This window comes from Sturnus vulgaris, chromosome 10 (genome assembly GCF_052056855.1).
Source record: "Sturnus vulgaris isolate bStuVul1 chromosome 10, bStuVul1.hap1, whole genome shotgun sequence".
In the NCBI taxonomy this organism is placed as follows: domain Eukaryota; kingdom Metazoa; phylum Chordata; class Aves; order Passeriformes; family Sturnidae; genus Sturnus; species Sturnus vulgaris.
Genome location: NC_142252.1, coordinates 5791922 through 5815239, shown reverse-complemented (window position 1 = coordinate 5815239; position 23318 = coordinate 5791922). Strand labels below are relative to the sequence as shown.

Here is a 23318-nt window from a genome sequence, read left to right as displayed (position 1 = left end):
CCTGAGGTGCCCTGTGTGCTCACTTCCTGCCCATGAGCAGAACTACCATGGGATGTGTCCAGCCTGCAGCCACACCTGCACAGGTAAGTAAGAGAGCTGAATTTGGCCACATATCAGCTGGGGCAGCTCTTTCCAGGTGAGTCAGAGCTGGGCCATGAGGCTGCTCACCAGGGCCTGGTGTGCTCCCCCTGGTTATTCCCTTTGCCTGGCTCTGGGGCTGTGTCAGGGGCTGCCATGTGAAGCTGTGAGCAGCCCTTCCTTTGCTGGAAGTCCCGGAATGCTTCTCTCTAGCATGGAAAGCACACAGGCAGTTAGGACAAGCAGAAGGCCAGTTGTTCAGTATTTTATTCAAAAGGAAATATACACACACCTCTCCCTGGCAGGGGGGGCAGCCAGCTCAGGGCATGACTGCAACAACACGGCCACAGCCGTGTTTGTGCAAAGGAAGGAGCCCCGTTCTCCGTGGGAGCGTTCCAAGCAGGGTGTGTGATGGAGCAGGAGATCCCCGCGGCTGGGCCCTGCCCGAGCGCTCTCCAGCAGCCCCGGCACTCCCCAGAGCGCCGCTGACATTTTCCAGGAACAACAGAAGGAAGAGGCAGCTTATTGTGCTTAAGACATCTGAACAAATCCTGGGTAGGAGACACTCACAGCTTGTGGGTATTGCTAATTACTTACAGTTAAGGAAGAATGGATCCTGATGGGGACAGGACCCTGTGGGCCCTGTGGAGTCTCTGCCACCAGCACCCCCCGAGGTCACCGCGCTCCCAGCCAGTGCCCAGGCAGGGCTGTGGCTCCTGCTTGCCTGCAAACAAGGTGAGCTGTGCTGGGCAGGGGGGTCCTGCTCACCTGCCCTGCCCTTGGTGCCCCAGGGAGAGCTGTCGAGGAGCTCCCTGCCCTTGGGAGAGGCCGTGCTGCACCAGCCCACCCATCCTGCCTGGGAAGGAGAAGCTGTTCCCAGGGGAGGAAGAGCCTTCCTCTTTCTGGGAGGAAAGCTCAGAGGCCAGGCATGAGAGTGAGCTAGTTTGGCTCTCCACTCAGGTTACAATTGAAAGGTTAAATATGAATAAATGCTGTAGGTTTATACATAATGTTTTCTTCTACCTATGGAATGTGTCTGAATGGTCCAAAGACACCAAAAATGTTGTTAGAAACTGTAGTTAGCCAAGAAAGACAGCCCCGCCCTTAAAAACGAAATAAATCCTATTTAGTTTTACTACAGCCTTTGTTTAAATGCCCTCAGAAAAACAGAGTATTTTCAGGTGCCTTGTGAGAATGTATCTGTTCATGCAATGGCCCAAGTTCCTTGTTTCACAAGCATTGCACATTTTTATGTAAGTCATCAAAACTATAAAACCTATTATTTTTGTCTGAAAGTCTTAGTCTAAAAAGTACAGCATTACTTTATATCCACCCATGGAAACTCCTAGACACGCGCATGTGCACAGACACACACTGTTGCCTAATGTCTTCTAAAGATACTGATTACAAAGTGTATAAAATTGGGAATACAATTGTCAGGATACAGTGAGAGACGAGCCATCCTCTAGCACAGACTATAATCTAGGATCAGTCACTAACTGTACACGTTTATACAGCCTTGGATTCACCAGGGACTTCTGAAATGCAAACAGCAACTACACAAAGAACGGCAGTAACGCTGCAGGAACACAGGAGTTACCGGCTCCGTGGAGCTGCCTGGAATCTGAGCGACATTTTTGTTTCCTTCAAGCAGGGCTGAATCTGAACCTCCTGTGAGACAGCTCCATTTCCAGCTGAGTGAGGGACCCCTGCTCTGAACCTGCTCCTGGACTGAGTGCAACAGAACAAGAGCCAAAACCTCCTCTCTCCGCTAGGATGACCTTAGGCTGTATTTTAATGAGCTCGCATGCCACCGAGCCTGTGGGCCACCTCCCAGGGGCATCTCCACGCTGTCCCCAAGCTCTGCCGACACAGTGGTGTGGCTGGTAAAATTCTTTTTGTTTGAACTTTGTTAATCTTCAGGCAAATGCAGACCCTGAGGCCATTTGGTCCTGAGTGTCTGGCACCAAAGAGCCCAGGAGGAGGCAGAGGCGGAGCCGAGGGCGGGTGTTCGGAGGTAGTCGCTTCCTTCGCCTGTCCTGGTACTCCCCAGTCCAGTGTGGTATTGGTTAGATGGCCATGCCCCACCTCTGCCTGCTCCCCCTCCTGCCCACCTGCAAAAGCCAGACCCCCTTCCCAAGATCCAGGCAGAGAAAAGGAACCAGCTGGATTCAGGCAACTCATCCCCCTCCAGAGCAAGACCTGCCTTCTCAGGAGATTTCAGAGCCTGGCCTACCTCAGCAGCTGCTCGGTGCATAGCCTGGAGAAAAGTTGGAGGCACTTTGTGCATTCTCTAGCCTGCCATTTCACCCTGCTGGCAGCATGGTGCCAACAGCCTCGGGGAAAGGTCGCACCAGCACTAGGGAAGAGGCCGGACAAGGCGCCAGGACAGAGAGACGGGAGGAGCCTCGTTCAGCTGTTTGAGAAAGTCTAAGGGCACCTCGGTTTGCTGCTCCAGGCGTGCACCCCCGTGCTCTGAGGGACCCCTGCCAACAACCCAACGGGCGGAAACATCTTGAGTGGCACGTCCTCGTGTGAGAAGTTGTGTGTGGGGTAACCCAGAAGAACAAAAGGGCCTATTTCTGCTAGAAAAGTCTTAAGATTTGTCACTACCTTACGTGCAGACGTGGGAGAGCTGATCAGGCTGAGAACGTGTTAAAATTGCTCAGGCTGCTGCTAGTTCACCATATATAAGTCCTGTGACCATGCTCCCATGACAGGAATCTGAAATATCAAGTGCACCGGAAAAAAGGGATTGTCAGAAAAAACAGAAAATAGAAATACTACAAAAGCAACATTACTGAGAAAGAAGTGGACTGAGCCGCTGCCGACTTGTGTGGTCACACCGTGGTTTCTATAGTCTCAATCACTTCCATCTCGCACTGCGAGGGCGACAGGAGCGGGCATTCGTCCGGCTCCCAGCTGCTATCCGGGCTGTAATCTTCCTCTGAGCTCAGCTCGGCCACCCCCTCCGTGTCCTCGTCACAAGACTCCATGTAGTGAACCCCCACCGCATTGATGCCAGAGTCCTCAGAGCTGGAGGGGGACGAGCAGTGCTCTGTTTTTGGTGTATTGCTCTCCTTTGTGATTAAGGCATTGCGGGCGGAGCCGTCGTCGGGCTTTGCCCTGTGCGGGGCGGGCGGCTGGCGCTGCACGTAGCACATCTTGCCGTTGATGCACTTGACGCGGTAGTTGTCGATGAACAGGTCGGCGATGGTGCAGAACTGCGGCGCCTCGGGCGGCAGCGGCGGCTGGAACGCGGGAGCGAACTTGAGGAAGTGCTCGGTGAGCGACACGGAGATCTGGATGGTGTTGGGGGGCTCCCGGGGACGGACGGGGATCTCGGTGCTGGGGAGCTGCTCCACGGGGGTCATGGGCTGGTACACGTATTTACCTGTGGGGACACAGAGGAGCAGCGTTGAAAGGTTGTTGTCTTTGAGTTTGAGCAGAAGCTGATGTTGACGCCCTTGGACACCACCAACAGTTCCCTGCTGGCAGCAGCTGCTGCTTCTCTTGTGGCTTCTCTAGGTATGGATCCTCTGACACCTAATGCTGCAGGTAACCACAACCTCCTGTAGCTCAGTGCTGCTCCCCTCCCTGTCCCTGGCTCGAGGACAGCTGTAGGACACGACTAACTCTGGAGAATTTACTCCAGGGGAACAACTCCATAGCCATGAAGTGGGAAAGATGCCAAGTCTGCCTACCTCACCTTCTAGGAGAAAGAAAGCTGACAAGATTCTCAGAGCCTTTTTTCCCTCCACTGAACATAACACGTAAGTTCTAGCTTACGTCTTTGCTACAATGATCAAAATTTTATTATATTATTATTATTCCAGTGAGTCTCCCTGCACATAATTCCATGTTCTTCGTTTCTGGGGACTAAATCGTGTTTTTCCATATTATAAACCAGAAGTTCATACATGACTACAATTAGAATTTTAAGGCAGAAAAGAAGGGAATTTCCAAGCTATAGAAATGCTTTTGGCATCTTGATTATCTGGTTAAGTAGTAAGAAAATAGGATTATGTTGGTTATATTGAGCAGAACAAAGTGTGAACTGAACATCTTCACTAACAGAAATAAATAAGAGAGCAGAAAATTGGGACTATGTCAGGAAAAACTGAGAAACCTGAGGCTATGCCTAAGACTGTAAAACGCTGCATTTTATTTGCATGAAGCCTCTGAAAGATTCATGTCTCCCCAGGGGCTCATCCGTAGGGAAAGCACGTATTTCCAGAAGCCGTGTGAGTGCTGGGGCTGTCAGAAGTTCTGCTGCACGTGCTGCAGGTCCTGCTTTGCACAGGCAGCAAATGCATCAAAGCACGGAGGAGCTGTGCGGGTGTTTGGAGCTCTCCAGGTGAGGGGCAGAGAGCTCCTGCATTAAGGAAAGCTGAGTGCTCGTGTGTTTCCAGCTCAGAGCTCGATGCAGCCTTTCTCCCTGAATTCCCCATTCCTTTGGAGCATCGCACAATGGCTCGCGTTGGGAAGGACCTCACAAAGATCACAGTTGAAATCCCCCTGCTGTGCAGGGACATCTCCTACTAGACCAGGATGCTGTAAGCCACAGGGAAGGGCACGCTCCCCCTGCAAAACCTCTCCGCAGTAGAAAATCCCCCCCTCCCCGAGGCTGGGAATCCCTGGGAAGAGCTCCGCCGGCGATGCCGGCTCTCGGCAGCCCCGGGAGCTGCCGGCGCTCCGGGGCCCACGCACAGCCTGTGCTCTGCCAGCTCCGCCACGGCACCGGCAACCTCGAGCATCGGGAAGGCTTTTCCCACCCCGCAGTGCTGCTGGAAGGGAAACGGGGCATGTGAAAGTCGTCTGGGACTGCCAACCCCCGGAGCCCAAGGACAGGGAGCACAGCAGAAAGGCCACGGAAACGCAGGAAGAGCTCTGGAGCGTGGGAGAGGCTCCAGGCACGACGAGGGAAAAACCCACCCGTGTGGCACGGGAGGAGAGCGCAAACAGAGCTGGCAGCAGAGGGAAGTGTGTGAAAAGCTTTGACCAGCTCTCCTCGAATACCTCATCCAATGTTTTCTCCCTACAATCTGTGCAATGGTAATTGTTAACAGAGCCACGGGGAAAGCTCAGTGACAACAACTCAAGCCTTTCTTTCCTCTGTCTGCTTATGGCTGGATGACAGAAAACACAAAGCCATCCTCTCCACTTGCCATCTCTTTACCACGGTGTAGCTCCTAAACCTGCTGTGACTCAGAGGAATGAGTGCTGGCATGCTGCAGCCACAGTCAGAGCACAGCTCTCACTCCTCCAGCACAGATCCTTGGTTCTGGTGGTCTCAGAGCAATGGGGTCCCTCAGAGGTTTCTCAAATCTTGTGGACAGAACTTCCCAAGGAAGCTCCTCACCCTCAGCCACAGCAGCAGCCCACGGCTTCCTGCCATCTGCTGCTTCCCAGAAATCCTTCTGTGAAATTAGTGAACATTAAATATGCCACTGCCTTGCAAAGCCCCACAGCTGATGATTATTGTGCTGCTGGCTGGGATAGTGTCGGATAAATTCAGCTCATGGAAACTGAAGTGCAGCCTGTCCTTGCCTGAAACCACGATGCTCTATTTATCCATAGATTTGGAGTGCTTCTGTGTGGGCTCCTTTGTTAACCAATGATAAAATAAAACCAAATACTGGTAAAGAACATTTCTTCAATTCAATTCTGTGCCACCTCTATTTGAAGAGTCCAAGGAAGGGTCCAGTGAGGATTTTACCAGGATGAAGAAAAAAGGTGTGTGTACAACAGGACTCTGTTTTTCCACTTAAAACAGCCACCACGTGCTGGCAGAAGGCTGAGGGATGTTGGGAATAGAAAGCAATGTATTTAAGCCAAGGAAGCTTACAGCATGGGCCTGGAATGGTAAAGCAAAGACACCTCAGTTTGACTTTTTTGGTGTTTGTTTTTCCCCTTTTGGGAAAAGAAGAAGAGTGGTGGCCGGGTCAGCCAAGGAGCTGCTGGGAGCTCAGCTGGTTGTTCCTCCAGTGCAGCCACACACAGCAGTTCCCTGTGTGTCTCAGGACTGCCCTGCTGGCACTAATTCCAGGGCAGGAACAAAAGTGGCCATTCCCTCAGCATAGGATGTGAGAGCCTGGCTGTGACCCCACAGGGGCTGAAATGTTCCTCACGTTCCAAGGACAAGCTCTGCCAGGGAAAAGCAGGAACCGGCCAACATACAGCAAAGAGAATTTTCTATGTTAACTGATTTCTACATTTCTTTAGAATTCTGGTACAAGTTTGTCAAGGCTTAGCTGGTTTTAGAGGCAATTTTAAACAGATTAAACTTGTTTGAAAACACAACCAGGTGCTCAGAACTAGGACTGTCAGACCGAATCATGGACAATCCTGTGCTCACAGCCTTGTTTACCACTCCTCACCCTAGATAACATGGAAACACATCAGGCAGGATGCAGCCTATGAAAAATAAATGCAGAAATTAGAAATAAGGTTGCCCCTACCCCTGAAGCTTGCAGGGTTGCCAGGCTATTTCACTAGAAATGCCCCTAGAAGCACAAGTCCCCAGGTTCTCTTATACTCCATCTCAATCTGATCAAATACCCGTGGAAATCAACAGCAATGTTTTTGCTGACTCTGAACAGCGGGCAACAGTCTGTGATAAAACAGTACTTCAAGCACCTATTGTGCTCCATCCCATCTAATACACCGGCTCAGAACTTATTGCCTATTTATTCCAAGTCGCTGGAGAACTGTGACTGTGCTGTGCTGATGAACACTCCAGTAAATGACAGTTCTGCACAAATTCAGATGCCACACAAGGCACCTCATCCGAAGTTGTTTCCTGGGTCGCTTCCCCAGCACTGCCTATGAAGGTGGTTAAGGGAAAATACTGCACATGTCGAACATGTGTCCAAAAATCAAACTCCAAATCCTGTGAAAAGAAATTTGCTGCATTTGCAGAAGTTTGGGAAGTTCTTGTGCACCTTAAGAGCTGCTGAGAAAAGGTGTCACAGTTCTGGCTCTGCATTTCCACCACCGTGGCAAAAGGACTCAGGGGAAACAAGACCCTGCTCCTCTCCTGGAAACAGCAACTGTGTGAAACCAGGCTCTGTCAGAATGACTGCCATGGTAAATCTTGGTTGTCCATGACAGCCACTGGCTGACAGGTGAGATGATGAAATGAGAGACCCAGAAATAGGTCTATAGGCTACACTTAACCATTTGTCCCCCTGAACCTGCTCTGTGCTCGGGGCATTATCCCCCCCGCTGCTCCTCTGTGTGACCCCTCAAAGTGACAGCAGCCTGTGCACAACAAGAAAGGGACAATTGTTTCTCCATTTCTTCTGCTGGCCCTTGTGCCAGCACACAAACCAAATCCTCAGGGACCTGGCACACACTACAGCCAACACACAACTGCAGAACAACTATTCAACTATGTCCAAGGAAGTGAGTGCTGGGCAGTGCTCGTCCCCCTGTTGCTCTGTGCACAGAAATAGGATTTCTGCTGCCAAGTCAGATGGATGCTGTTCCCCAAAGCCTTGGCTCCATGCCTCCAGTGAGCCTGCCAGCAGGCTAAGGCAGGATCCAGCAGATAGGGAGTTCTATCATCACCTGCACATCTCCAGCAAACTCAGGCAACTTGGAAAATTTTTTATGTTTGTGGCACTAATAACCAGAATTATGTGGCTGATTGACTGGAAGCTGTATTATAGAGCGTCCTGCTTCCAAAGCTCCAAATCAAGCCTTGAGAAACAAGCCACGAGGTCATTTCTCTCTGATTTTTTGCTAATTGGGCAGTCTGCATGCATCCTCACCAAACAGACACAAAACGGCAGCAATTTCCGTGGCTAATACAAAATAACTTAACCATGAAATAAGCAGAGGTGCGGCTGGAAAATGTTCTTTTCCACTTCTCTCCATCCCAGCATTCTGCTTTACCTCCAACACTCATTAACATGCTTGACATATTGGAAAAAAATGAAGTCCAGCTTTCAGGAGAGAGGTTTCTTATAACAAATTCTCGAGTTTTACCCTCTCAAAAGGAGGACTTAGTCCTAATAAATAACATCATGAATTGCACTGCACTTCAGAAAACGGTAAGAGAGAGACTTACAAGTCTAAGTCAGCAATACATACCATGGATATTTGTTCATATGCAAGGCATTTAGACATCTATTAACTGAAAGATAAAAGCTTTTTTTCACATGTATTCTTCCCCCTGCAGCTGCTGGAACAAATATTTCTACAGTCTCCCATCTGCCAGCTCATCTATCTCTAAAAATCAGCAAGGTTAACGAAGACCTGCTACTTGCAGCTATTGAACGTGACCTGACTCAGCTCAGGAACTGCTCCTGTGTGGGCTGAGCACTTGTGGAAGCCTCAGGCAGAGGTGGACTGAAGGTGAACTGGCTCTGATCCCAGTGGAATCCCCGTGCCTTTGGCTGTGGTGGATGCTCCAGAGAGGCTGGAGCTGTGACCCCAGGGCACAGTCCATGGCTGCCACAGGCCCCAGTGAGGGTGTGGAGGGATGTGTCCTGTTCACCAGTGGGGAGCTGCTCCTCAAACACTGGTGACTTGGTGCTGCCTGAACATACACCTGTGTAACACCACCAGTGATCCCCTCCTTGTGAAATCCAATGCAATTCTCACTCATCTGTGCCAGACTTTGCTATTGCCACTCGCAACCCTGCCAAAAAATTCAGCTCACATGGGAGGGGAATTGGTCCCACTATGAAGAACATAAAAACCCTCTAATTAAATACCACACAGCTCTGAAGGAGTGAAGGCAAAGGAAGCATTCATAATGCATGTGTGACAGGAGACAGCACTGCCTCGGAGGGGTTCTGCATTATTCCAAGGAGAGCTCCCTGCACAGCTGTTCTGTGTGTGGAAACCTTGGGGATGAGCTTCTCGAGCACTGGCTTTCCTCACAGCAAGAGATGGAGAACAACCAAGCACTCTCCTGGCAGCACTTGTTCCACATCTCCTGGGTGTGGCAGGGGAGCCCAGCGTGGCTGCTGGGGAAGCACGGTGTGGATGGCAGCGCTCTGCTGCCTACAGCAGCTGTCTGACAGGCAGTGACAGCTCTGAGCAGGAGTGGTGCCCTGCTGCTGGCATTGGCACAGCGGCCCCAGGGCAGTACAAAGGTTGTCACACCCACCTGGGCCTCCAGGGCCCCCCAGGGCAATGGATGGCACAGATTCACCAGCCCAGCCGGAGGGCACAGGAGGGTAGGGAAGCATCACTGGCACAGCAGAACCTTGGGACAAGGGAGGGTTTCCTCCTTCACTAAGGCCAAGCTTGCTGCACACCCTGGACAGGTTTATGGAGGGCACTCAGCATCCTCAGCATGCTGGAGGTGCCCACCACACTGGCTGTTCCAAGTGCCCAGCAGAGTAGAATTCCATTGGGAAGTGTGATGTTGGGCTGAGTACATGGGGTCATGGCCTTCCAGCCCTGCCAGCTGAACACTGGACAAAGTGACTGCACTACTTTCCTCCTCCTCTCTCCAGTCATATGCACAGCTTGGAACAACAAACCCTTGCAAACAAAGCTTGCCCTACCCATAAATACTCGCCAAGGACTGTCACAACTCCAAACTACACTTAGAGCACAGTGCAAACTTTTCCAGAGGGGTGAGAACAAATGGAAGGAGAAACCTGGAGCACATTTACAGATGGCACATGTGAAAAACCCCACTGCCCAGTCTACACTTCTTTGTGATATGTGGAATAGACATCATGTCATATCCTGCAGATCCTCATGGGCTGCATGGTGAACAAAAGATGTAGAATGAGCCACCAGAGGAAATGGAAAACATTTCAGGACACTGAGGCACTGCCAGATTTACAGGCTCAAGTAGAGCTGAACTGGGCCATTGGTGGTTATAATAAGGCATAATTGAAATGATTGTCCACCTTGAAAAGCCTCTTAGATAAAGATATGCAGCACCTCAATGCAAGTGATGTTTCTGCCTTGCACTTTGTTCAAACAACTTTGAAAAAGCACTGAGATTGCTCAAACAAATTTCTAGTGTGGGGAATGCAAACAGAACGTTCCACAGACCTGCAGCAATTCTGGCAGAACTAGAAGGCCCAGTAAGGGATCACAGAAGAGACTCCAAGGGCACAAATCAACTCAGCAAAGGAACAACAGAAAAAGTAGCCACACACCAGGGCCTGAGCAGGCTGGAAGGGCAGCAGGAAGGGCTGGCAGGCTCTGCCCTAACAGAAATGTATCACTGCAAACAGCTCCTTCTCACAGCAGCACCTCCATCGGAGCACTAATGAATCTATCCCATTCCAGACCCCATCCAAGCACACAGAAGAACCAGCACAGTGATATGTTGGCAGTGGCTGCCTAGGAGCAGTTCCATACAGCTGCCAGCTCTCTCCTGTGGAGGAGAGGTGTTTCCTCCCTGCTGTACAGCCAGACAGCTGTGCCAGCCCCTGACTCAACACTTTTCACAGGAAACCAGCACAAAGCGGGGAAAAAAATCAGGAAGTTTTTCCCCATCAAATTTGTATTTTAATTTGTCTTGATCTGTTTTATATACAAAAAGGATCATGACAGTACATGCTGTGAGCTGTCTAAGCCTTTGAGGAGTTTCTGTGCACATGAGTTTAAGAGCAGGTAACGCTTAAATGCAAACAGACCCTGGAGCTTCCTCCATCATCCCTGCTCTTTACTCTCATTGCTTACCGGGATTTACTGGACTTAAAGAAAAAGCAACCCTGAAGGCTTGAGAGATGCAGCCATAAAGCCTCTTAAAGGAGCCATATTTGCTCACTAACCATTGTAAGGGAACAGAATACCAACACCAACAAGGCAGTGAGCAGCAGCACACACCACGTGTGTGTTCTGGAGGAACCTTCCTCCAGTTCCTTCCAGCATCTGGAGAATGTCACCCATAGCCCAGGTGCTACTCACCCCAGCTCCATGCTGGGTTCCAAAAACATAGAAGCACAGGCATGGAAAGCGTGGCACAGCCCTGGTTACCTCTACCAGCACAGCAGCTGGGCAACACTACCCAAGCTCTGAATCTGAGGATCTTCATCTTCCAACATCCCTTCCAAACCCACCCCCAAAGGCCAGAACAGCCACTTCTTACACATTCCCTTGAGAAATGTTATCCCCCAAGTTGCACTAGATATTTTTAAAATTCAGTAGAGAAAATAGAAAAAAATGGCTTAGTGCTAAATATTTATTCTACAACCCCATCCCTGTGCACCATCTGCTCAAGCTTCAGCAGCCCATGGTTTCCATGCAGCCAGGCAGTGTACTGATAGGGAAACAAAGCAACAGAAGCACAGCTCCATGTCAAACTACCCAAAAACCATGGCATTGCCTGGAAATCAAAGGGACTGGAGACACAAGATCCCGTTGTCTCCCAGGTGTGTGGCACGTGCTGCAGGGGGGCACCCTGAGCCTCTGCATATGATGGAATGATTTCTTGGGAATTCTCAAATAAGCAGAACAGCTCCCCAGGTCCTTGAAGGAAAAGTCCTCTCTAAAGATCTGCACCCATAGGGGACAGCTGGGGTGGCAGGTTGGGTTTGCAGCTCAGAACAGACACATCTCTGTGGCCACAGTGTTTTCCTGGTGGCTGACAGGAGAAACACTGGCCCATGGGATGTGCTGTACCTGTGCTGATCCCCTCCTGTGGCCAGAGCCCAGGACCTCCTGCTGACACATCACCTGTGCAGTGGCTGAGTGGGAGCAGGAGCCTCCAGGCTGGACAACACCACACTCTTCAGTGCTGGGAACAGGCTCCTTATTCCCCACACACTCTTTTAACCCTTGTCCCAGCACTGTGGCTAGTGCTTCATGCACATCTCAATTCACACACCATTCAAACCAAGCTATTTCTATCACAAGCCTCTAGAGAACTAATTTCTGGGGATTTTAAAGGACTGCTCTCCCACATTGAGCCATTGTGTCACACAGTGCCACTGCAGGCAAGTGACTTGGAGCACCCAGGCAGGGCAGCTGGGAGCACAAATAGCTCTCTGCTGTGGCAGGGTGAGCCAGTGCTGGCAGAGGTGAGAGCATCACCCTCAGCTTCACATCCAGAGAGTCAACATCCCACAGGAGCAGCTGGAGAATGGCTCCTGTGCCAGCAGAACAAGGTCTAGTGGCACAGGGAGGAAAAACAAAGCAAAAGGTGTCTCCTTCCATCTGCCCTGCCTACAGCTGGGCTCGTGCTGGTGGACTGCAAGAAGGCTGCAAGAGCTGGTCAGTCCACCCTGGCACACCTGATGCTGTCCCAGCCTTTTTTCCAGGGAGGGAGGGAGTGAATGAGTGAGTACACCTGGAGTGGGGCTCTGGCTCGAAAAAGAATGGAAATCTAACCAGGCTCAGGAGCCTGGAAAAGCCAAGCACCCTGCCTGCAACAGTTACAGGTGTCCAGCAGCATCACGAGTGGCAGGGAGAGGCACAGACAGAGCCTGGCACAGAGCTGGGCACAGCAGGGAGTCATTTCAGGGCTGGGTGCAAGCACACAGCCAAACAAGCAGCTCCCAGAGCAGACGTGTGGGCTCTCGAGCTCCGCAGCCAGCAGTGAGAGCAAGAATACAAATGCAGGCCTCTTGCTGAAATTGTTTTACAACGTAGGTTACATATAAATTCCAACTGTTACATGGCCTAAATTAAAGTATGGCTATGTTAAAAACAAGGCCCAGTTGCCAAGCAATCAGTTTTCACTTTCCCAGTAGGTTTTTGATTTCCATCTATGTGAATATACTCAACTATTGGCAAAAACACCTCCAAATTGCATGAACTGCACTTCTTGAGTTCTGTGATCAGTCACTACATAAAAATTGATTAGTGGAAGAATCAAAGCCATTATGAAAACGTACTCGTATCTTGTGGGCAGATAAATTCATGGAGGTGCTAGAAGAAAAACCACAACACATTAAACCAGGGTCACTTTATATGCAGAGAGAGAGATGCTCTACCTGGAATCCAATCTACTGTCAAGCAGCTTTTGCATTAGTATAAGCTTGTGCCATCCATCAGCAGCTAAGCCCACACTGTCACAGCTCTCAGGAGTTTGGGAACATCTTACACTGTTTGTGAGTAAAGCATTTTGCTTTTTGTCCTTTATAGAAACAAAAATTTCTAGTAGAGCCTCACCAGTGTGCAGAAATAAGTTACCAAGGCTGGCAGTGAGTCATGAAGTGTACAGCAGCCCTGGTTAAATCCAGAGCCATTACATAAGAACACCCCAAGATGCCCCTGCTCTACAAGCCCAGCTCTGCTGGTTGCAGCAACACGAGCAGTGACAAAATGTGTTCTTGATGAGCACACAGGTGCTGCCAGGAAATTGGAGGTCCTGTGCCAAGCACCTGAGGGGCCTCTTCAGTGCTTCCAGCAGACCTGAGCAGTGCCAGCTCTGCAGACCTGAAGGATGGAAGTCACAGCAACGACAATCTTGTGACTCAGTCTCATGGGACAATACAAGGCTATGACCACAGGCTGCCATTTAAGACCCATGAAACATCCATCAAGAACCACAGGAGGAAGGATGATGTGACAGCAGGCACTTTTGCATCGGGCACTGGCATTAAGCAGGCTCACAGATTCAGGCTGGCAAACAGATTCCCTCACCTGCAGAGTCCAGGAAGGGAGCCACACGCTCACCACAGGCACTGTGCTCCATGCAGATTTTATCTTTAGGCTGTTCCTCTGCAGTGACAAAAGTGCCAGCAGCCTCTCACCAGCAGGAAGCCCTCTGAGCAGGAGCACAGGCTCAGCCCTCACCATGCAGGGTTCAGAACACCCTGAATTCACAGACAACCCCACCAGCCGACAAGAAACAAGATGAATGAACTTTTTCTTCAGGAGTACTTGCTTCTGGTAGGAAACATTCCCAGCCTTGTCCTTTCAGGCCTCACAAAACCAGCACTTAACCCTTCAAGCAGCCACAGAGGAAAGGTGTCAGTTACCTGCCACTCTCAGAGGCTCTTACCAGCAGATCACTGAGTTTGGGGCAAGCAGATAGAATTCTTTGTGAATTATGCCTCTCAGGTGGACAGACAGATTACAAAACAGTCTCATAGTCATGCATGGCAATGAGATTTTCGCTGGCAGGAAGTGTTTTGGTACACAGGTCCCTTTTTCTTAGACTTTTGGAGAAAGAAGTGCAGTGATTTCTGTTCCATCATGCATGAGCTGTACAAGAGTTAGTCCTATGAGCCACATTAAGCAAGTAGCCTGAATTCAGAGATTTTCCTGTGGTCTAATTCTGTCAAGTGATATCTGGGCCTTTGTTAATAATAACAGAACATGCATGTCTCCAAACATTATAGTAAGGATTCAAAATGAATGTCAGCAGGTTCTTCCAGAGGTGCTAATATTCCCACAGGGTACAAGGAATGTGGGTTCTCTTATGAATGGTACATTCATACTGTGATTTCCAGATTGTAACTAAAACCTGAGGACCAAAATCCCATCCAGGTCTGGGATAGGGCACCCATAAAAACTGGCAGTGTTTTCCCTTAGAGTAACACTTCAGATTATATTAAGCTGACATTCTTTCCTTGGTTGTGTACAGCTTAGTGAAACGAAGCTGGAATATCATAGCTCTTCAAAATACAGGTGAAGAGAAGATCTTGCACAGCCACAGGCAACAAATCCTCATTAAAAGTCTTTTCCCATTACAAGCTGCAACATCCACTTTTCTGCAGCTCCTGCCTGGCACTCAGCATAATGCCTTGCTCTGTGCACAAACATTCTGTGTGGATACATGGACTTAACAGGATGAATGTTCAAATCCTTTTCAGATCAGAAGTAAATTAAAAACGCCTATTTGTCCCAGGATTTGTGGTCATTCTTCTTCTAGAGAGGAGAGCTGTGTTTTCTGGGAATTCCCAGCCTTAGAGTTCCTATCCTCACTGCTCCATTCCGCTTTAGACAGGAGTTTTCCAAGAAGAAAAATGTATGAGCTTCTCCAAATACTCAGAATTTCAGACAAGCATGTTACAACTCCCTTTCCCTGTTTATCCAACAAATCAGTCATCAGGATGCAGTTTTGCCCTGTGGGACAGTACTGCTGGAAATTCAAGTTGCCATCACCACTGCCAGGCTGCCAGCTTCCAGTCCCCATCACCATGTGCAGACAGACACACAGAGCACCGGAGCACTGCTGCCCTTCTGCTCCCTCCTGCAAGGCTTTGGGGGATGCACAGTGTGTGCTGTGCTGCACAGCACCCCAGGGCTGTGGCTGCTCCTCTAACACACAGGGATGGACACACACTGGGTGAAGGCAGGCACAGCTCCTCTTTACAGCCTCAAGTCCTATCAGGATGCACCTGAATTCCTCCCCAAACCATCTCAGCTCACTTACCAGCTCTGTCACAGGAAAGCACAGCTCCCTCACTGATTCCCTCCTCACAGTTCCCACAGGCAGACTGGGGTCTGAATAATTACATGGGCTTGGGAGATTGTCAGAGCCACTGCTGATGGTTCTGTCATTGGAGAGGGAGAGAGACACCTTGGAAATCCTGCTGGTGTGCACAGAGATACTGAAATGCTGCACACATCACTGTGTGCAGGGGAAAATGCCTGCACCTGGGCCAGGTGTGTACCTGCCAGAGAGCAGGCAGGAGCTTCCAGGACACACACACACCACATCTTCTCCCTGGAAGAGGTTTAATCGAGGATGGCCTTGACAGAGAACTCTCACCAGCTTTGTGTGACAGACAATAAATGTTTTCATTTTCAAATGTTATAAAAGAAAACTCTAGTGATCCAAGCAGAGAAGAATGTGAGGAGCAGTACTGGCTCAGAGCACACCCAGGTGCAGTGACTGTGCTGATTTGCCTCGTTCCTGGCTGCAGCTGTGGGCAATGGAGAAGGGATAACCCCCTCCCCTGGCCAGCACGCAGCTGGAAGTCATGAGAGACCAAGCACAGGAACAGACACTGAGAGGAAGCAATGGAGCTCTGAGAGCCAAGAGAAAGCCTGGGCTGCCTGTTCAGGTGAATAACAAATGTAAATGTACTCTAGTTCTACATTCCCAGAATATTGCTAGCATGGCACAATTCAGAGAAGCCCTTCTCCCCAAAACCATCCAGAAAACACGTGCCCTTTGTGGCATGCCACCCATCACACAAACCCATTTTCTCCTCTTGGCTGAAAAATGACAGTTCCTTGGATCTCTAGCCAGGCCTGCCTGACCTCATGCAGAACCTGCCAGGTCTGGCTGCAAACCCCAGCTGAACGGTGCCATAATTTGTGATGCATGCCAGGGAATGGGAAACTAATCCAAGGCACACCTGCAAGTGCTATCCACCACCTAGCAAACTGCAGGGCTGGGGGAGCAGGTGTATTTTTTAAAACCTTTCCTGCCACCACGATCTTGTTCCTTGCCTAAGCCTGGCATCTGTGTTCCCTTCCTGGCCACCCCACAGAGATCTCACGCTTTCCCCATGCTTGGTTTGCTTTCTTGTAAAGGTTCCAAACAGCTGAACCTGTAAAAGTGGTGAAACTGAAATTTATTTGCTACATTTAATTTTCAATATAAGATATGCAAGAGGCTTTAAAGAGCTAAAAGCCTGCTCTTTTGATACTGAATCGAGGGGGGGGAAGCATAGAAAGGCTAATACAAGGTGGCACAATTACTGTCTATTGATGCAACTGCTGTGGAACCACGATTCATCATGTATTATTGATAATTGCAGCATAATGTACCGAGGGGTTTGCAGGGTGTTTAACAGAATGCAAGATATTCAGATTACAAATGAACCCAGTTGCAAGAATGCTCTTAACTGTATCAAGCATGATGTCTTCTCTCTCAGTTAATTCTTATTAAGTAAAATTAGCAAAATGCAGTCGAAGTCCTGCTGTCAGGTCAGGACAGATGAAACCTCAAGGATTTGATCCTTTCTGACATAAGCAGTACCACCTCAGAGCCAGCAGCCTCACAGCCAGCATCAGTGCAAATCACAGCTGCAGTGGAAATCCCGAGGTGAGGAAAGGGAGGCAGGCACCTTGCTGCAGACCTGCCTCTGGCATGTTTTCGCTGGCTCTGGAAAAAGTAGATCAGAGTAATTTAAGGCTCTCAGCTTGCACCTAATAAACAAAACCTCACAAGGCTGTCAGAGGCAAGGGGAGGAAGGTGAACAGGGGTCTGCCACCCTGGCAAAAGGGATGCATGCAGGGCATAGAACAAGCTGCAGAAATGTGTAGTGGGACAAACACAGAGGCTGAAGTCAGAAACACCTCCTGGGCCAACACCTGCTTCCCTGCTGGGAAGAGGACTCCAAGGAAGCCCTCAGCCTGTTTCCATGTGGAGACTGGAGTGGCACAGCCTCCTGGCAGCACCCAGGAGAGTAAGGTTAAGGACAGCTATGGCAGCAGGGACGAGAGCTGTTCCTGCATTCCTAGGCAGAGCCTGGCAGGTGCAGCAACACCCAAGGCACTCCAGCATCCTCCCATCCCAGCCTCGCCCAGCACGCCCATCCTGCACGTTTTTCATGCACCTCTTATGGTTGTGCCTGGGTTCAGAGCTCCCCACGCAGGGGAGCACATTACAGAAACACTACACGGGGAAATCGGCTCCTCACCGAGCCCGAAACTGACTGAAAAGGACCTAAAATAAACTCCAGGCTTAGACACAGAAGCCATACAGGCACCCAGGGCAGCTGAGGCTCTGGAGCTGTTTGGATACACCAAACAGTCTCTGATCTCCCTGCCAGCTATTATTGCCATTTTACGGACAGAGAAACATCTGAGGTAAAGAGAGCGCCTACAGTGCTGCTCACTTCCGAGCACGCCAACCACGATGGCTTTGGGGAATTCAGACTGAGCTCTTTCTCAATTATTCCTTCCATAGCCAAGTGGCTCTGCAACGCTAAATGGCTCCTGTCACTGAAGGAAGCAGATGTGATGCTGAATACACATGAGGAGACAATCTACTCATCATGGCATGGTGAGTTTTTGTAATTTCTCAGTGTAAGTGCACTTTAACTGAGTTGACATTCTCCAGGACCTTGGCCACTGATGGAAAATAATACTTCAATGGCCCTTTTAATTGTTCTTGTTCCCCAATACAGCTCTTAAGAGTTACAAAAAGCATTTTCAAGAACCCTCTGAGGATTCTCAAGTCGCTATTACAGCAGTGCATTTATGCAAGGTATCTCCCAATGCTGTTTAATTACATCTCTGACCTCTATACAATTTCCCATTATAGACCTCATTCTTACCCCTTTTAAGTCCAACTCAACTCATTCCACAGGAGCAGGATACAAAGAGATCCTTAGCTCTGAAATTTGCATTAGGAAATGAGGAGCAAGAAGGGAGCACGCTTCACCACGGCTTTCAGAAGATTAAACAAGGCAATGAAGTGTGTGACTTCCTTTAAAATCTTCCATTTAAAGTCCTGGTTTCATGAGGCAAAGGTATCTTAACTTTTCCTTAGCCATAAAGGAGGAATTGAGAAGGAAGTCTGTACTTCTTGCAAATGCTATAACTATTTTAAAATCTTATAATTGCCACAAAGAAACAAAGGGTTGGATGGGATCTCAAGTGGTCTTTCCAAGAGGGAAGCAGCTCCATGTAATGCCTAAGAGACACCAGTCTAATCCTTCCCTGAAGGACCATGACTCCTCACCCTCTCAATTACTCTGTTCCCCTGCTGCACTTCTCTTTCTAGTTATGATATTTTCCCACATCCAAACCTAAACTCTCCTTGTCACAGGTAAGAGACACCTGGTTATCTGCCATGTCTGTGCAGAGGAGGACTCGAACACAGCTGCTCTGCAAGGCTACCTTATAGTTTGCACAGCTCATCATCCCTTCCTCCTTCCTTTCTCCCTCCCTCCATCTTTTACAGACCAAACAGCCCTTTCTTTTGCACCCCTTTATAAAGCATATTTTTCTAAGCTGATCTCCTTCCCAATTCTCCTACAGCTCTACAAAATGCAACAGTCAAAGCTCAGCCCATCAGCCTGGTTTCCTCATCACTGAGCTGAAGAGACTAATTAAATTGCACACTTGCCATGCTCCTGGTAACGCATCCCAAAGCGAGGGCTGGGGTTCTGGGTTTGGCTTTTCTGGCACAGACCTCCCGCTGCTGACGCACAGGCAGTTTGTGATCCATCCTAATCCCCACATCCCTCTCTGCAATCGCTTCTCCAGGGGTTCCCAGTTTGACCTCCCTATCCCAGGACCATTCCCAGATGATTTTGGCTAACATCTCCAGTTTATAAGCACCACTTTGAGCTCTGATCCCGTACTCCAGAGCGCTCATAAGCTTTTCTATCTTGATGGTGGCCACAAATAACTGAGACCAGGGAAATGTTGGGAAGAATCTAGGTCGTAACTTGAGGGCCTTTGTGTTATCAATGAAACACCCGTGAGACATCCCTGTCCCTGTGCAACAGGTGCCTGTGGCACTTCTCACACAGCTACTCAGGGAACAGACAGAAGAAAACCTTTTGTCCTGAACTGTTTTCAAATGAATCCCAAGTCAAGGCAAAATTTCTGAAATGCATATTTAATTGATATAGAAGCTTGCATCCAAACCAAAGCTGACTTTTGAGGCAGCTCCTTTTTCCCTGTGAAACAAAATTTGCAAAAAGTGCGTGTGAAGGAGAATCTGTGAAGGTGATGAAATTGAAAGGAGAGATGGCAATGGATTTAAAAGGAGAATGTGATGTGAGGGATGCTACCAAGTAACCCTCACATAAGGGTCCAGTGTTAACCTTGATCATCCAAGCTTTAAGATCTCCAGAACACAAGACAACCCCAGTACACTGCTCCATCACCATTTCCTGACCTCGCATCAACACACTGCTGGGAAAGCCTGCTCTTCAAGGCTCTACATGATTAATTATTCATCAAACTATGTTTGGACATCCACAGTTCAATCTCAGCCTCCATGATTAGATACATCAGGATCTTGAATACCGATATTAAAGTCGTTGGGCGCCTTTTCACTAGAGTTGGCTCAATACTGGATTTTGAAGCTATCTGCTATATATAGCCTAAAGCAGTTACCTCTCTGCTCAAAGAGGTTTATGCCTGTAAAAAGAAAACCATTAGCACCGAGAATGAAGTGGCGGGTGCGAAGGACAGCGGTGCCCAGCCAATGCACAGCCCACCCTCCGGCCGGCTCACGGGGGTGAGGGGCACTGGGACTCCAGGCCTCGAGAGAACTCTCCGGGCATCGCCGCTGCCGCCCCTACGGGAGCAGCGCCCGAGGAAGGGATCCCACTGGGGCACGGACAGCTCCGGGAGCGGGCTGCTCCCGGCCACGGGACGGGACGGGACGGGACGGGCGGTGAAACAGCGCGCTTCATGACTGACAGGACATTGGGGACGGCCGGGATCGTGCCCCCCGCCCGCTCCCTCGCCCCCTCACTCACAGTGGCACCATCCCAGGTGGCAGCACCAGTGCAGGCGGAAGCAGCGGCCGTGGCTGTGGGTGGCGCAGAGCGAGAGCCCGTCGCAGGGCTGGAAGTCGGGTCTGCCCGCGCAGCTGCGGGCGAGCGCCTGAGCCTCGTCCAGCTTCTCGCTCTTCGCCGCCGCCGCCCCGCTCATGGCGCCGCCGCTCCGCCCGCAGCCCCCGCGCCGCAGCGGCCAGAGGAGGAGGAGGAGGAGGAGAAGGAGGAGGAGGAGGTGGTTGAGGACGAGGAGGAGGAGAAGGAGGAGGAGAAGGCGCCGAGCCGCAGCGGGGACCGCCCGCCCGCCCAGCGCCGCGGGGGCAGCGCCGCGGGCAGGGCCCGGCCGCCCGCCCCGCCCCGCCCCGCCCCGCCCCGGTCCCGCAGCACCGCCCGCGGTACCCCCATGGCTGCAGCATCGGGGGCGCTGTCCCCCGATGGCCATACCTTCCCATGGCTCTGTCCCTCGATGGCCGTGCCCCACGATGGCAGTGCCCCGCGCTGACCGTGGCCCCTCATAGCTGTGTCTATGGCCGTAGATGGTCGTGCCCTCGATGGAGATGTGCCCTGGCGGCCGTGTCCCGCCATCCCCCCGATGGCCATCCCCCTCGATGGCTGTGTCCCCCGTGGCTGTGTCCCCCGGCTGGGGTGAGCTGTGGGCCGCTGTGACATTTCACTGTTCCCCAAGGCGCTTGCGGAGGCCGGAGCGCACGGGCGGGAGCGGCCACCAGCCCCGGGCGAGCCAGCCCGGCTCTCGGCAGGGCTGCGGGCCGGCTGCCAGCCTCCCCCCAGCACTCCCCCGGCCGTGTGGAGCTCCTCTCCAGACACCACCGGGCTTGATGAATGGGATCCGGACACCCTGGCACCGCACAGCAGCCTCCAGGGAGTGTGGGCAGCCGGCAAGCAGCCTCGATTACGAGCGATCTGAGGCGCTCCACGAGTGCAGCTCTTTGCTAGTCTGTGAGACAGGTGGACACAGATCAATCACCCCTGCAGTGCCAGAGCCAATGGAGCAGGACACTGAGCTGCTTGCAAAGTGGCCCGCAGCACAGGCAGGTTTCAGTTGGGTTTTTTTTTTTATCATGCTACTTAATCTAATTCAGAAACCCATTTCTTTCTAAGCACGCAGTGATGAAAAAAAAAAAAAACCCTGAGAAACTTTGTCTTTCATTTTGTAAAATAATCAGTAGATCTAATTTTGGTTAATAAACATATGAAAGTGTATTGGTATTTTCCAACAATCATACCTTTAGGTCAAAATTAAAGTTAGATTTATCTTGAGCCATGGCTACATTATTTGTTTCCAACGTGTGGTGGTGGACTTGTTTCCCTGCTATATTTGAAAGAAAACTGCAATTTTATTGCTGCTCTGCTCAGCACTGGGAGTTGAAGTCAGCTCTCTGTTAGAACAGAAATCAAATGGTCGTTTTCATCGTCCCTTATCTTTGTACAATACCCAATAGCTCTATGTCAGAAACAGTCAAAACATACTTATTTTTCTGTTTTCTCCAGAACATTCCCAGACAGTTCATATGGGGTCTCTCCTTGGATAGATCCCAGAGGTGTTCCTGTCCTGTACACCCTCCTGAAGGTGTGCTGAGAGAACCGTTTGCTTCTTGCCGATAAGGGCTTAAGAACAGCCAAGTTGCTGGTGTGTGGTTGTGATCAGCTCCACACTTTATGGGTCACACCAAGGGATATGGGTCATAACTGCAGAGCACAGAGCTGCACTGAGGCTTTGAACCACCTCTGACCGTGACCCCTGGCCTGCAGTGCAGACCTGGTCTCTGCAGTGCCACTGGTCCTTCCTGCTCATCCACGGTCACCTCAGTGCCACATGACTGTGTCCCAGCTGTGCCCTCACTTCCTCGGCTCTGGAATGGCTACACCATTAAACTCAGCCTATCTGGGAGGAGATGTGTGCCCAGTTGCACTGAGCAGGGGCTTCGAGCCTCCCTTGGCATGGGTCACCAGGAGTGGGAGACCTTCACAGGCCGGTACATTTTAAATGTCTCCAACATTTATTACACTGGAAAGAGAGTATTCTGACACTCCCAGAGGCTTATCTGCCTTTGTTTTGCTGAAATCCCACTGAAATCTGCAAACATTTAGGACCTTGCTCAGCTGTTTGCAAGCAGAGGAGAAACTGATTGCGAATCCAGGTGTTTCTTTGACACTGTCCTGATGTCCCCCTCTTCCCTGGAGCCCACTAGCAGCAAACAAGGGATGCAGCTCAGCTCCCATGAGAGCCCCGGCTCAAGGAAAACTGACACTTCTATCTGCTGGCACAAAGTCCTTCCTCTCCAGTACTCTCACCTCCAGAAGTGCTCTCAGACCAGCCTGGCCCATCAGATCACTTTCTGTTCAAAAGAAATAAAGAAGGAAGGTAAAGTGTGGATTACAGAAAGAGGAGTAGGTGTTTCTGGCAAGACCTAAGTGCCCCATCCAATTTGGGCATGCACTGCAGGACAGCACTTCTGAGCAGCCTAAGGCAGGGAGCTCTCTGCCTCCCTTTGAAGGGCCGGTGCTGCAGGGCACTCTGATCAAAGCTCAGGCAATCCTCCCCTTTGGTGCACTCCCGTTCGCTGCTGTTTTGCACAATGCCTGTGGCTGAACAGTTAATGGAGGCATCTGCTGCACTGGCAGAGTTCACTGCCTTAATTAAAGATATCTAACAATCCTGCAGCTGCATGAGAGAAGCCACTGGTGCTCACAGGGCCGACACCGATTCTCCTCGGAATGAAAGCGAGCACCCTGCTGTGCAGAAAGCACAGACATGGAGCCAGACACCACATGAAAGCAAAAGCAGGGCCCAAAGATTAAGGATGGACTGGAGCCAGCTCACATTGTGTGTCACCACAGCCTCACTCTGCCAGAGAACTGTATAACCTCAGC

At 50.5% G+C, this 23318-nt stretch overlaps 1 protein-coding gene and 1 long non-coding RNA gene across 2 annotated transcripts; one reads left to right on the top strand and one right to left on the bottom strand.

Annotated features, from left to right (window-relative positions):
- Positions 1-327: 327 nt before the first annotated feature.
- C10H3orf70 (chromosome 10 C3orf70 homolog) lies at positions 328-20749 on the bottom strand. Its single transcript, XM_014870331.2, has 2 exons — positions 20409-20749; positions 328-3472 (listed from the first exon to the last, which is right to left on the bottom strand). Exons 1-2 carry the CDS (start codon positions 20581-20583, stop codon positions 2919-2921), a joined length of 729 nt encoding a protein of 242 aa, XP_014725817.1. The 5' UTR covers positions 20584-20749; the 3' UTR covers positions 328-2918.
- Positions 17438-19982, top strand: LOC148222556 (uncharacterized). The gene is made up of 3 exons (XR_015805641.1): positions 17438-17971; positions 18096-18175; positions 18952-19982. It is a non-coding gene; the product is annotated as an uncharacterized LOC148222556 (long non-coding RNA).
- Positions 20750-23318: the final 2569 nt, after the last annotated feature.

Bases quoted from the DNA above. Each gene is read 5' to 3' on its own strand.
- C10H3orf70 (XM_014870331.2), bottom strand. From the start codon at position 20,583: ATGAGCGGGGCGGCGGCGGCGAAGAGCGAGAAGCTGGACGAGGCTCAG. The intron at 3,473-20,408 runs GTGAGTGAGGGG...GTGTCCCCACAG, and splicing joins CCACCTGGGATGGTGCCACT to GTAAATACGTGTACCAGCCC.